The following is a 13,741-nucleotide window of genomic DNA, read 5'->3' on the forward strand; positions in this document are numbered from 1 at the left end:
TTAATCATAAATTATTGCTGAATATTTTTGGAAGGTGTATTTCTATCTCCTCGCTCGGTACGCGCTTCCGTGCTGGCGTGCTTTTGTTCTGGGACCGTACCCAGGCGGCGGCGGCTTCGGCGTGTCCCGCCCCCTCGCCGTGTGGCGCGTCCTGACGCCTTTCCACGTCGCAGTCGAGTCCTCAGGCGAGCGAGTTGCGTATGTCTGCGTGTCTCCGGCTAGGCTCGTCGAGGGAGTGATGGCGGCGCCCGTCCTGAGAGTGTCCACCCCGCGCTGGGAGAGAATAGCCCGGCTCCTAGTCTGCCTTCTGGGCATCCTATTGTCCCTTTATGCGTTCCACATCGAAAGGGAAAAGGCCCGGGATCCGACATATCAGGCGATGTGCGACGTCAGCAGCTCCATCAGCTGCTCCAGAGTGTTCAGCTCAAGGTAATTTGAATTCAGCCGAGGGCGCTCACGGTGGCGCTCATCGCTCAATGAATGTGACTGCTATTAAAGCAAATCCGGGCCAAAGCTTTTTTGGCTTAACGCTACCCCCAAAATGCTCCGGCTAGCTAATTGGTTTAGCTTAGTGACTGCAGCCTTTATTTTAGTCATCGCGCCTAAATTAAACCCATGGATAGCAACGAGCTATCTTAGCATGAAGCTAACTATGCTCTATAAGCTAACTGCCCGGTAGTTATCATTTACTCCCTCTTGACCCTTCTGTATTTGTTCATTTGTCTTATTCCACACCGTCGCATGTGTACGCGGGGACATTAATCAGTCCAAAAAAAGAGAAGGTTTGGCTGGTGCAAAAGTTTTCCTTCTGTTTCACTGTGATGTTTTGATTCTCATCTGTCTCACTGTAAATCCTTTAAATGTCTCAAACTTTGTTGCTCTTATGTTAGCTGTCTTTAGCCGGTTAGCTAACGTTACCACCCACCTTTATCATCTGCTCACCTTACGCCTCTTCTCCTCTTTAAAAGCATTTCCTCAAATCTACAGTACAGCTGCTCCTTGAGGGTTCTTTTCCCATTGCATAAATCACATGTACTTTACCCAGTCAACCATTGAAATCGACATTTATTGGTAGTTTGAAAGTAATTCCACCACACAACTGCAAATAAATCCAGAAAACCCCACCTAGTGACTATTTCAACGAATCTCTACACTACACAAATAAAGTTGGAATGTAACCAGTCAAGCCCTTGCCTTGCGTAATTTAATGAATGTTCCAGTTACGCTGGGACAATATTAAAATATTGTTAACCACCCTTTAGTGGTCATGCCACAATTTATTGTTTTCTGCTGTGTTGTATGGACAATGTTTTACCAAATGGAATTATATTTGATTCTATTGTTTGATTGTTTTTTAGGTGGGGTCGAGGATTTGGACTCTTGGGCTCCATTTTTGGAAATGACAGTGTACTGAACCAACCCAACAGTGTCTATGGAATAGTTTTTTATGCTTTCCAACTCCTTCTAGGTAAGCAGACACGATTACCATCACAAATGCTTGCTTAGTATCTGTGACCATTCCATAAAAAGTGCCAACTCAGTTAAAGCTGAATGTCACGGCTACTTCTGACTCACTTGTCTCACATGACACTCCAATGAAATTTAGTGGACATTAAGCCATTCTTGCATTTTAAGTTGTGGGCACATTTTAATGTGGCTATCAAACTATTTTTAAAGGAGTTATAATAAGTTACAGTAAGTCATCAATAATTGATTAACTTCAAGGAAGTGATCAATTTGTACATACACACTGCCTTCAGTCACCATTTGTAGAATATTTGACACACTTGTCTAGTTGAAATTTGAGTGACCTGCATTATGTGTGCCAGGCATCTGTGGTCAATTTCAGTTGACAACAAGTGGCAAAATGGCCGCCCCCTCCCGCCATGGATGAAAACAGGTGGATTTTGCCTGTTTAATTCATATTCCACAAACGCAATATTCATCGGAATGACATGTTTCGACTGCACAGAACGTATTAGGAAAAAAAATGCAGGCTTGATTTCCTTTTTTAGTTAAGAATCAAATGGGGGGCACCTCCTCCATGCATACACTTGCACACACATGTGAGTCGAGTGCACAGATTTGGGTGTGTACTCGGTCCGAGAACCAGCCTCAAGCGACAAAGAGCAAATACTCCCATCTTTAACTTGGGCTCCAGGTTTGTTTTGTTTACAAAGCTACACATAGCCTCTCGTTCACATGATTCATCAACAGATATTATTTTAACTTATTCCGGTTTTCGAAGATGCTTCTGTTAGTCAAGAACTTATTTTTTTTCACATTAACAATCACGCTTTGTGTTGTATTTATTGTCAGAATGTGTTTTGGAAAAGCTCAGTGGATATGAAATAGCCTTTCACGCTAGCCTAAAAAAAAACTTTGTTTGAATCTTTTTTTTGTGTATTTGCATTCCTCTAGGAATGACCGTTAGTGCGGTGGCTGCCGTCATTCTGATGACCACATCCATTTTGTCGGTGATGGGCTCGCTCTACTTGGGCTACATTCTCTATTTTGTCCTGAAGGATTTGTGCATCATCTGCATCACCACGTATGCGCTGAACTTCATTCTCTTCACCCTCAACTACAAGCGACTGGTATACTTGAACGACCAATGGAAGCAACTCCAACCCAAGCAGGATTAAAGCTGTGTGAGCACAGCAAAAAAAAAGAAAAAAAAAAGTGACACAAATAAGAAATGTGACTGACTGAACATTTGACTTGCCACCAGGAGACCTTGCTTCCAAATGTTTATTCTGCTGTGTGTTCACAAAAAAAAAAAAAATGAAGACATCTAAACTACATTTTGGGCCTGACACTTCTCGAAAAGGATTCAGAAGCAGGAGGTAACTTTATTTTCTAGTGGTTTCAAATTGTTTAAACTTTCTCGTCACACAAGAACAAGGCGCGGAGGGCGGAACGCCCACAAGCAAGTCCGGAGGGCGGTTCTCCGCTTCTCAAACAAGAAGGATCTCTTATGAGACAAGCGCGGCAGATGCACTCAAAAATGGTGAATTCCAAAATCAGCGCTGGCAGATAAGTCTTGAAATGTCAAGTTTGGGGGGCACGAATCAAAAATGCAGAATTGTTTTGTTTTGGCCCTTCGTGTTTACACTTTTCAGTAAGCTTTTTCTTTTAAGGACCACTCAAAGTGTGTGCAGATGGGTCAGATTGATTGTTTGACCAATTGTGTACCTAGCCGCTGAGCAATATTTCCACCAAGATTGGTTGACAAAAACACAGGAGGGTAACTTCAAATGTGTGTGGGGGGGGGGGGGGGGGTGAAGAAACTCAAATGTGAAGCCGCAGACACAAAACGAGAAGGTTCTTTTCACCATTACTGTCTGTTCCCGCTGAAAAACGTACGTGCCTAAAGCATTATAATTCGATTTATTTTGAAAGCAGGGGCACGTTTTGACCACTACTTTTGCTTGTTGAGTTTCCTGTCAACGGTCTGAGGCTTTATTTAATTTTTTTTTTTTTTTTTAGGCTCACATTTTTTTTGTAACGTAACATACCAGTCGAGTGTTACTCCCTTCTCGAGGCTCGAGCGGTAGCAGAGGCTGCTACACTGTGATATAGTGTCAATTTCCAGTGATGATGATGCTACCCGGCGGAGTTACACTTGAGTTGCCGGACAAACAATTGCCAGGAATGTTGTGTTGACTCAAATAACAGAAGCAGAACCAGTCGTTGGAACTCCTCAAACAGCGACGCAAGCCATATGAGGGCCAGCGAGTCGGACAGGTGAACACTTTCAATCGAGTAATAATTGGAAAAGCAATCAAGGTGAAATTTATAGTATGCTAGCACAAGTTTTCGATTCTTTCCCCATTTCGACTTCGGAGTGTGGCCTTAGGACTCCTTTGTACAGTCCCACTCTACAACCTACGGGTTGGCCACAGGATAATTTCACTACTATAGCGAGCCAATTTAAAAAATGGGATTTAGAGCATGCTATGAGCTGCTTTTGTCAAATGGATGGACCGTATTTATTCAAGTCAAACGATAAGCAATGGGTTAACTTTTTCAGTAATGTGCTTCCTGAAATAACTTTAATTGAGTGTACTGCAATCTACCCATGTTGCTGTCTAAGGTTTTTCTGTTCTCATCATCCTCAAGCGGAATGTCATTTGTATCAAAAAAAGATCAAACTTCAAACAGAAGTGACGCTTTCTATGCATTGATGGAAACGCTATCCCGGATAAAACCAATGTAAAACAAAAAGGTGGAATGTTTTGAAATTCACTTGGTGGCTATCATTCCCCAAAAGCATGCAATCTTTATGTTATGTGCACAGTCCAAATCCTCACTATTATTTTCTGTCAACATGTGATCACTCCCACATTTTTTTTTTATATAGTATACAAAAGTATACAATAGTTCATTTGACATCACAGTTAGTGAGCAAGGTACAAGCATGGATTCAGATGTTTAAGCTATTGGACTGTAAGGGATTTTTTTTTTTTTTTTTTAATAAAAGGAGGAAACTAGGTCAGTGCTTCTCCATTATTATTATTTTTTGAGTGAGGCACTGAGGATAACTGCCATGTTAGTTGCATCACCAATGTCAACTTAAGTGCCTTCTGTTTGATCACCAGGCCTTGAGCCAAAGATGGGCAAGTGATAGCCTTTCAAATGACTGATGTAACAGGCACTTTCATTTGCCTCCCTGATAATAGAAAATTTGGCAAAAGTGGCACCCCCAAAATGACCAATCAAGCAAAAAGGCTGTTTCGTTACACCTTTAAATGTTCACGTTTTGTTTGCAAGGGAATCACTTTCATCAAAAGAATTGTAATGTTTCTAATTTTAATTTGCTGTATGGACTGTTAACGTGGATAGTTTTAGTCATAAAGACAACTTGATGGGTGGATTGCTGGGAATCTGTCTTTTTTTTTTTTTTTGTGGAGAAAAAAAACTTACTGGGTTTGCTTCTGTATTGCCAAATGTGTTTTAAAACGCTGTATTTTCTTACTTGGAAAAGTGTTACAACCAATTGCAGGAGGGTGTGTTAAAACTTCAATTAAGGGAAAACTGGATGAGACTGACTTGAGAACATTTAAAATTGTGGCACTGTCACGTAGAAATGAACAACCATTAAAACATTCCCTCTGAAATCGAGTTATTCGTCTTGTCTAAAAAGTTTTTTTTTTTTTTATGTAGGCCTTGGCTTACATCAGTGCTTCTCAAATAGTGGGGCGCGGACTAACAACATTCAGGACATGTGAATAATGGCAAAAACAGTGTAAACAAATTCAAGAAGGTGTGAGGAGCAGGATGTTATTGCACAGTAATGTCTCTGAGACTCCTGGTCTTCAGATGCCACGCTGTCGCCATCTCCTGGTCAGCTAGTGAAATGCTTTTGCTGTTTTTTTTCCCTCTCAATTAAAACAAATCAATCAGCCAGTTGGTTTTCTTTATTTAATCTCTGATATCAGACAAAACCAAATTGTGAATCAGTCACCTAGGCCAGTGCTTCTCAAATAGTGGGGCGCGCCACCCTTGGGGGGCGCGGTGCTATTCCTGGGGGGGCGCGTGTGACCCTGGGGAACAGGCTTTTTTTTTTGGCAGTACTAGAATAAAGTGTAATTGCGCGTTTACTACAGCAGGGGGCAGTGGCGCTCTCATTGTTACTTCTGTCACGTTTGCGACAGTGCAACATTTTACGACTTACAAGACAAGTTAGGATAGTCACGGTGGGGAGGGGGGGCGCGAATAGTTTTCTTCTTGCTAGGGGGGGGCGTAACAGAAAATAATTGAGAAGCACTGGGTTAAATAAAGGTTAACTTAAAAAAAAAAAAAAAAAAAAGTGAACCCTGAACTTTGAACCCGCGGTGACCCCGTGGTGACCCCATGAACCCGCGTTGACCCCTGGGTGACCCCGTGGTGACCCCTGGGTGACCCCTGGGTGACCTTTGAACCCGGAAATTTCAACTCTAGTTAAAAATCGAAAATGTGCACATGACCCCGTGAACTTTGAACCGACCTTTGACCCCTGGGTGAACTTTGAACCGTAAACTTTGACCTTTGACCCCTAGCTAATTACGTTTTTTTTTTTTTTTACACCGGCATAGCAGAACGATCCATGGTCTTCAGATGCCGCGCTGTCGCCATCTCCTGGTCAGTTAGTGAAATGCTTTTGCTGATGTTTTTTTTTCTCTCAATTAAAACAAATAAATTAGCCAGTTGGTTTTCTTTATTTAATATCTATTATCAGACAAAACCAAATTGTGAATCAGTCACCTAGGCTATAGCAGAACAAACAATCCATGGTCTTCAGATGCCACGCTGTCGCCATCTCCTGGTCAGCTAGTGAAATGCTTTTGCTGTTTTTTTTCCCTCTCAATTAAAACAAATGAATCAGCCAGTTGGCTTTCTTTATTTTATATCTGATATCAGACAAAACCAAATTGTGAATCAGTCACCTAGGCTATAGCAGAACAAACAATCCATGGTCTTCAGATGCCACGCTGTCGCCATCTCCTGGTCAGCTAGTGAAATGCTTTTGCTGTTTTTTTCCCCTCTCAATTAAAACAAATCAATCAGCCAGTTGGTTTTCTATATTTAATATCTGATATCAGACAAAACCAAATTGTGAATCAGTCACCTAGGCTATAGCAGAACAAACAATCCATTCAAGATTCAAGATTCAAGAGTTTTTATTCGCCATGTTTGAGCGTGCCAAACAAGGAATTTGACTTCGGTAGAAACACACCCTCTGTTCAACATTTAGGTGACTAACAACATTCAGGACATGTGAATAATGGCAAAAACAGTGTAGACAAATTCAAGAAGGTGTGAGGAGCAGGATGTTATTGCACAGTAATGTCTCTGAGACTCCTGGTCTTCAGATGCCACGCTGTCGCCATCTCCTGGTCAGCTAGTGAAATGCTTTTGCTGTTTTTTTTTCCCTCTCAATTAAAACAAATCAATCAGCCAGTTGGTTTTCTTTATTTAATCTCTGATATCAGACAAAACCAAATTGTGAATCAGTCACCTAGGCCAGTGCTTCTCAAATAGTGGGGCGCGCCCCCCTTGGGGGGCGCGGTGCTATTCCTGGGGGGGCGCGTGTGACCCTGGGGAACAGGCTTTTTTTTTGGCAGTACTAGAATAAAGTGTAATTGCGCGTTTACTACAGCAGGGGGCAGTGGCGCTCTCATTGTTACTTCTGTCACGTTTGCGACAGTGCAACATTTTACGACTTACAAGACAAGTTAGGATAGTCACGGTGGGGAGGGGGGGCGCGAATAGTTTTCTTCTTGCTAGGGGGGGGCGTAACCGAAAATAATTGAGAAGCACTGGCTTACATGAATGTCTTAATAAATGTCTTGGTTGTGAAATCTGATTGGACTCAATGGTCAGTGTCTATTTTTTTATTTCTATTTTAACATCAATAACCTTTTGAAATTAAGTGCAATCAGTATGTATAAAATCAGACTTTAATCAAGCTCTTACTCCTTGAATTTAACATTTTCTTATGCAATCACACATTTAAAAAAAAACAAAACATAAAAATGATGATCACCGAAGAAATTTAAAGCACGAGCATAAGGCTGATCACATTGTTGACAATAAGATTGCCCCTGGCCTAAAGTGGAATGTATTTTGTATATAGCCCTTAATTACAGAAAGATCTCAAAGAGCTTTCCATGCCCATAATAGACAGATATTAACAACATCCTCTGATCATTAATTTGCAATGAATAGCGCTCACACGAGCCCGCAAGGATATTTGGTCCAAAAAGGTATCTTACCCGTTTCATTTGCCAGTTTCCAGTATCTTTCCTTCAGGATGAACGCCGCAGCTTTGGGTTGTCTCTGCCTACTGAAGACACCTTTCTTGTTGCCCACCACACGTGTGACTCCTGCAAAACACAAAAGTTCAAAGAATGGAATGCGGAAAGAAATGTACAGATTTTATTGTACAAAATATTTTGTTGTTAATTACAATCGCAAGACAGTATTTAAAACGAGAAATTGATTTGATATCGGCGTTGAGAGACGATACTCCTGCACTTATGCTGCCTTCTGCAGTACCTTGTGTAGTCATGAAGTCGGCAAAGTTCCAGATGAGTTCCCCGACGACATACTTCTTCCTCTTCTGGTCGAACACGTTGTGGTAGCTTTGCAGGACCGCATTCTGGTACTCTTCAGTAAACATCATGGGCGGGTCCTGCAGACAGCAGACAGAAAGAAATCTTACCCGAGGGCTTGCGACAACACGTTAGTCACATTTGGCTTCCTCACGCTGTGAAGGCCTGGCACCGTGTCTGCTCCATATTCACTCTGGATGATGGGCTTCTGGTACTTTCCGTACCAGTTCTCAAACTGGGTGTCGAGTTGGATTGGGATGACGTCCAAGTGGCCTGGATCGTGGTACCAGGAGAAGTAACTGTTCACACAGATTACGTCCACATAGGGTGCCTAGGCACAGGTTCATTATAAGTATTAAGCAACTATTGACTCCAAAAAATGATTCCCAATATGCGTCGGATAATAAAACTCACCCCTCTGTCCCTGGCATAGTTACTATCTGTGATATAAGTCACAGGCCGGGTCGCGTCCAAAGCTTTAGTATGGGTTATCAAAGTCCTGCGGAACAAATTGAATTCACATTTTAACCTTGAAAATGCATCAGAATCACGGGACTAACATACAAGTTTGTATGCTGCATGAACTTCAACGCAAACATTCAAATGCCCACGACATATAGGATTCCTGCTGTTCCTCAAACACGCCCGTCTTCTTTGTTCCTTTGGGCGTCGCACTTTATAGGATTGCTATCCAGCCTCTGCAGACCTTGCTAATTATCTGACCATCAAGTGCGTTGCAACAGGGTGACGTAGAAAGCATGCAGGACGCCGGGCCTCGAGGACCCGGAATTGCCCAGCCCTGGTCTACGGTCTCGAAGCCAATCAAAGGAGGGCATATTTAAAAAAATAACAAACAGAAAACTCACTTGAAATAGAGTTCAGCAGGAGGCATCTCTGCTGCTGGCTCATTGGCTACTGACCACATGACCACAGAAGGATGGTTCTTGTCCCGCCGCACGAGCTCATCCATCACGTCCAGATGATGGGCCAGGGAGGTGTTGCCAAAACTCCGACTGTCAATGAGCAACTGTTTTATTTCCCACATGATGGACACAACGGATTTGTACCTACATGTCTTTGATGCCAACCCCCGGGCATTCGTCTATGACCACGATGCCGTGGCGATCGCACATCTGCAGGATCTCCTCGGCGTAGGGGTAATGGCTGGTGCGGAACGAGTTGGCCCCCAACCATTTTAATAAGTTGAAGTCTTTGACAGTCAGGGACCAGTCGAAACCTTTACCTCGAATCTACAATCCAGATTGGAATAGAGAATCCACATACGGGAGAAAAAAATCGGTTGTGCTAATGTGTGAGTCCTCAAGTGGTTCTCACGTCAGAGTCCTCATGCTTATTAACCCCGTGGAAATAGAAGGGCTTGTTGTTGATGAGGAACTGGGTGCTCGTGACATGGACAGTGCGGATGCCAACTGGTAGAGTGTAGATATCTTCATATGTTGATCGTTCATCTGCTGCCATTAAGTGAACCTTCATGTGGAATTAAAAAAAATATATAACACACAGATCATTTTGCTGGCTGGCAAAGTGACTTAACACACCTCCAAAGAGTAAAGATAAGCTGGATTGTCATGCATCAAATATGGCCACCAGAGTTGGACATCAGTGAATTTGAGCAGTCCAGATGACTCGCTGGAGGAAGCCACACAGTGACTGTTTTTGTCCATTAAAGTGACTTTTATGGTGGCTTCAACAGCATTTTGGACTGATATCTTGTACTTGACAAGACCTGAAACAGAGAATTCCATCACAGAACTGCTATTGTGATTATTATTGTTGTTATGAAATATTCTTTTCTTCCTTTAAAGGAACAGTATGCAGAAAAATATTGTGTATATTTTTTCAAGAGTTACAGTAAAAAAAATGGTTAAAATGAAGTTTAAAATAATAATAATAATAATACCTGTGCTATCCAAGAAGTCCGTCACCACTGTGATGTCATCGATATAAACTTTAGGGGTAGTGTACAGCAATACAGGACGGTGAATCCCAGCATAGTTGAAGAAATCAAAGTTGGTGTTTTGCACAAAAAACCCATCAGGATACCTGTGGAGGAATTATAGATCCAAGTAAAGATGAAAATTTATTTCAGCAATTTTATTCGACTGCTAACAATCATTGTGTTAGGTCAGCACATCTGAGGAAAAAAAAAAAAAAAGTCTGAGTGGGCTTACTTGGTGGGGTCATTGAAGTACTGGATGGTCCCAGGAGGGAGAGTCTCCAGAGTTAGTGTGTTGTTGACCGCGATGGTGATCCTGCAGGGACGTTTCGGGTCCTCTCGGATCACGCTGCCTATGTCTGCCTCGAAGGGAAGATGGCCACCGTTGTGTTGGGTCACTTTCACCCCGTTGACCCACTGGAAAATGATAACAGATTATTAACGCACCTCAACAGTGAAGCACACAAAAAGAACCGATGTATTCATGCTTACCACCACTGAATAATAATGAGCGCTACCCACTCGAAGAACTACTCTTGTCCCTTCATCTGTGACCCAGCGGGAAGGCACCAGCACTTCTCGCTCGTACCATACCCAGCCAATGAAATCTCGTAGTTTGGGGTCTTGAGTAATGTCGTTGAAGCTGGCGGGAACAGCCATATCGATCACGGGTCCAGTCTATCACATGACAACATGGATAAACACATAAAATCTAATGAGGTCAAAGTCAATAAAGAATTACAATGTCATAAGTTGCATCCATTTGTGGCCACCACGTTTTTATTTTTATTAGAAATGATTATTTAAATATTATGATTTTTTACGCCTTCTTTTAGCATTGTGCTGCAATTTCAGAAATTTTTCATGATCTTCATCAACAGCAGAATAATGACGCTCACCTCAGCCAGGCGACTTTTGTACCAAGCCTTCTCGAAGCCTTGATTCCTGTTTGGTGACTTGTCCGCTCTGAAGCTCCACAGCCCGCTCAGGTCTTTCACCTCCCGAGATGAAGACTCCCTGGGGAAGAGCATTCCCGTGGCCAGCAGACAGAAGGAGCCCGGCAACACCGCACAGAGACATAGGTACCAGAGCCATCTGGATCTTCCTAACGTAAACATCTTCAAACTTCCATGGAGCCACTTGACAGGATGTGACGTCATTTGTTGTAACCGTCTAAGTAAACCGAGTTTCAGGCGCTTGCCATTCGTTCCGCTTATCAAACGCAAATATCTTCCCCAAATAATAATAAATGGATATCCATAGCTAACAATTATTATTAATCAAATGATCTTGGGTGAAACGTAGTTTTTGGGGAAAAAATGGAGCAATAATTGTTTATTACTGTTTTGCAATCAAAACAGAGCAGACTAGCAGAACAATTCTGTATCATAATAGTACAACATTGCACATAACATTCGGTTAAATTAACATGAAAATAAAAAACATCAATTCACAGCCATTAAATACTTAAGCACCCAATTGTGTTAAGTCAATAGCATGGACAGACTTACTCTCATCCATTTGTGCATTTGAAATTTCAATATTTAATTGTATGACAACAAAAATACATCCCCCCCAAAAGAGGAATTAGCTCAAGTCCATTTCCTTCCAGCAGAATGTCAAAAATACATTTCTCATTCACCACTCCTTATGGCTATGCAAGTATGCATCGTAATTGGGAGAGCTGGCACTGAATGAGTTTAATTCAATGTTGGAATTGCCCGTCACGGGTCATCCAGTTCTCTAATCAAATCATCCACATGACCTCACGGTTTTAATTGTCCACCAATTGGGTTCAGTCGATGACTCGGATGGAAGACACCTCTTTAGCACATCTGTGGGCTACTTGTTTTTGCAGATGGAGTCCAACCGATGAAGGAGTTTAATATCATCCTCCAGCTGCTTCATTTCCACCTCGAGACGTACCTTACGATTCTTCATCGACGGGGTGTCAATCATAAATGGGAGGCGCTGGTACTCGACATTTAGCTCGTTGTATTTCAGCTTCAGGTCCTGGAAAGAGAGCCGGTTCAAAAGGTAAACTGATATGCAATGCTTGGGTTTGTAACTGGTGATCAGTATGATCGACAAAATGATGTGTTGAGCAGCAGGCTGTACCTCAACGATGGCCTGACATTCCACGTCAGAAAGGTATTTCATGGTTTCATGCTCCTCCTGCTTTTTCAGATTCATGTTGTACTCTTCCAGTGCCTTTTGATACTTTGCTTTACGCCGCATTAGGTAGTTTGGTACTTCTCCATAATCCTGCAATAGCAAATAAACATTAGGTCCAAATGTGGATGACTTTAAAGTTTTATATGTATAAAAATATCCAAACCTCACTATTTTGCTGCTTTCCATAAAATGCACTCAATAGAATGAACTTTTTTTTTTTTCTCAAGTATCTCAGGAAAATACCTTTTTCCTTATGTACACAGGGACAAGCCCTGAGTTTACATTATGGGACTCCTTGTGTCCCTTGTTTGAGTCAACAACGCATGGGGGCTGTTTGGGTCCTTTTGGTGCGGTGGTCTTCCTCTTTGTAGGGGTGGGACTAACGGGTGGTAGAAACGGACCTGTAGGGACGGCTGGTTTCTTCAATGAGCAGCCGTAATGAGTCTTGACCTGTTTGACTAGAAGACAAAGTTAAGGTGAATAGCACAAACGTGGTTGGGGAGATGAGATAAGTTCAAATTAAAAACAAGAGTATAATATGGACAAAAAAAAAACCTCACTCTCTGGTAGTTTAGGTTCTTTGGAATGCTTTTTCAGGTAATTGGTTGGGATGGGCACCTCCAATTTGTTTGGGCCCATCGTTTTCATGTAATTTGTTGGCTTCCTCTCCTCAAGAACTGTTGGCCGGAACTTCGACACATACCTTTGGAAATAACATCTTTTTTTTTTTTAAATTTGCTAAAACATTTACCTCATTAATTCTAAAATAAAGTGATTTTCTATGAGTAATTTATTTTTGTCAATGCCACCGGTTGATATTACCTTTCTGGCTTCTCAATGATAACAGTCTTCTCAATAAAATTATGAATGGACTCAAGAGGGTAAAACTCTCCAGCCATTTTTCCTGAATTGGACCGGATCAGCTAATTACTAGCCAGTATTGAAGGCGTCGGTCTGTGTCAGCTGAGTGTCACGGGGTTCCGATCCAAATACGCCTGAATAATGCATGACTCACTAATGTCACATGTAAAAAGCTGACGGAAACATTACCGATGATGACGACATTTTTGGTGACTCTGTAAAAAGGCCATAGTATCTCTTGTTCGACACGTCATCGCCCAGTGAACGCATCGTTCGGTCACCTGACGTCACCACGGACTTTGTTTACACGCGAACGTCACATTCGAGTCACGTGACAAGAAGTTGCCTGTGTGCTCAGTTTGGGAGTGAAACTTGCTTGTCTTCAGACCTGTTGGAAAATTACGTTTTTTCCCCTTGGGAGATAGATGAACTTCTCCACTTCCATGGACAGAATAACTCAAGAGCAATGGCGCGTTATATATCTTTTACGTTTTTTTTTAAATGAGAGTTTTCATGTTTTTACTGGGGAAATACAGTAAGGCTTTCTAAATATAAAAAAATGACCATGTAAGGCTGTTTCTTAAAAAAGGAAAAACAAAACAAAAGAACATGTATGGTAAAGCTTTTTTTTTCTTTCTCAAATGCCCTTGTA

At 41.9% G+C, this 13,741-nt stretch overlaps 3 protein-coding genes across 3 annotated transcripts; 1 reads left to right on the plus strand and 2 right to left on the minus strand.

The window, feature by feature from the left end:
* Positions 1 to 77: 77 nt before the first annotated feature.
* LOC133167973 (vitamin K epoxide reductase complex subunit 1-like protein 1) lies at positions 78 to 5,124 on the plus strand. The gene is made up of 3 exons (XM_061299160.1): positions 78 to 429; positions 1,359 to 1,468; positions 2,422 to 5,124. The coding sequence occupies exons 1-3, from the start codon at positions 239 to 241 to the stop codon at positions 2,643 to 2,645; spliced, it is 525 nt and encodes a 174-aa protein (XP_061155144.1). The 5' UTR covers positions 78 to 238; the 3' UTR covers positions 2,646 to 5,124.
* Positions 5,125 to 6,644: 1,520 nt separating this feature from the next.
* On the minus strand, positions 6,645 to 11,216 carry LOC133167926 (beta-glucuronidase-like). The gene is made up of 12 exons (XM_061299065.1): positions 10,953 to 11,216; positions 10,546 to 10,731; positions 10,289 to 10,470; positions 10,018 to 10,160; positions 9,656 to 9,843; positions 9,432 to 9,584; positions 9,168 to 9,346; positions 8,963 to 9,109; positions 8,511 to 8,595; positions 8,251 to 8,427; positions 8,041 to 8,176; positions 6,645 to 7,868 (listed from the first exon to the last, which is right to left on the minus strand). The coding sequence occupies exons 1-12, from the start codon at positions 11,211 to 11,213 to the stop codon at positions 7,714 to 7,716; spliced, it is 1,992 nt and encodes a 663-aa protein (XP_061155049.1). The 5' UTR covers positions 11,214 to 11,216; the 3' UTR covers positions 6,645 to 7,713.
* Positions 11,217 to 11,515: 299 nt separating this feature from the next.
* On the minus strand, positions 11,516 to 13,346 carry LOC133167984 (enkurin-like). Its single transcript, XM_061299173.1, has 5 exons — positions 13,051 to 13,346; positions 12,789 to 12,931; positions 12,472 to 12,686; positions 12,172 to 12,318; positions 11,516 to 12,066 (listed from the first exon to the last, which is right to left on the minus strand). Exons 1-5 carry the CDS (start codon positions 13,125 to 13,127, stop codon positions 11,896 to 11,898), a joined length of 753 nt encoding a protein of 250 aa, XP_061155157.1. The 5' UTR covers positions 13,128 to 13,346; the 3' UTR covers positions 11,516 to 11,895.
* Between the last annotated feature and the right edge of the window lie 395 nt (positions 13,347 to 13,741).

Source organism: Syngnathus typhle, linkage group LG15 (assembly GCF_033458585.1).
Source record: "Syngnathus typhle isolate RoL2023-S1 ecotype Sweden linkage group LG15, RoL_Styp_1.0, whole genome shotgun sequence".
Classification (NCBI taxonomy): domain Eukaryota; kingdom Metazoa; phylum Chordata; class Actinopteri; order Syngnathiformes; family Syngnathidae; genus Syngnathus; species Syngnathus typhle.

Bases quoted from the DNA above. Each gene is read 5' to 3' on its own strand.
- LOC133167984 (XM_061299173.1), bottom strand. From the start codon at position 13,127: ATGGCTGGAGAGTTTTACCCTCTTGAGTCCATTCATAATTTTATTGAG. The intron at 12,932-13,050 runs GTAATATCAACC...TTATTTCCAAAG, and splicing joins ATCATTGAGAAGCCAGAAAG to GTATGTGTCGAAGTTCCGGC. The intron at 12,687-12,788 runs GTGAGGTTTTTT...TTTGTCTTCTAG, and splicing joins AGAACCTAAACTACCAGAGA to TCAAACAGGTCAAGACTCAT.
- LOC133167926 (XM_061299065.1), bottom strand. From the start codon at position 11,213: ATGACGTCACATCCTGTCAAGTGGCTCCATGGAAGTTTGAAGATGTTT. The intron at 9,585-9,655 runs GTGTGTTAAGTC...TTCCACATGAAG, and splicing joins CTTATCTTTACTCTTTGGAG to GTTCACTTAATGGCAGCAGA. The intron at 9,347-9,431 runs GTGAGAACCACT...TCTGGATTGTAG, and splicing joins ATAAGCATGAGGACTCTGAC to ATTCGAGGTAAAGGTTTCGA.
- LOC133167973 (XM_061299160.1), top strand. From the start codon at position 239: ATGGCGGCGCCCGTCCTGAGAGTGTCCACCCCGCGCTGGGAGAGAATA. The intron at 430-1,358 runs GTAATTTGAATT...ATTGTTTTTTAG, and splicing joins TCCAGAGTGTTCAGCTCAAG to GTGGGGTCGAGGATTTGGAC. The intron at 1,469-2,421 runs GTAAGCAGACAC...GCATTCCTCTAG, and splicing joins TGCTTTCCAACTCCTTCTAG to GAATGACCGTTAGTGCGGTG.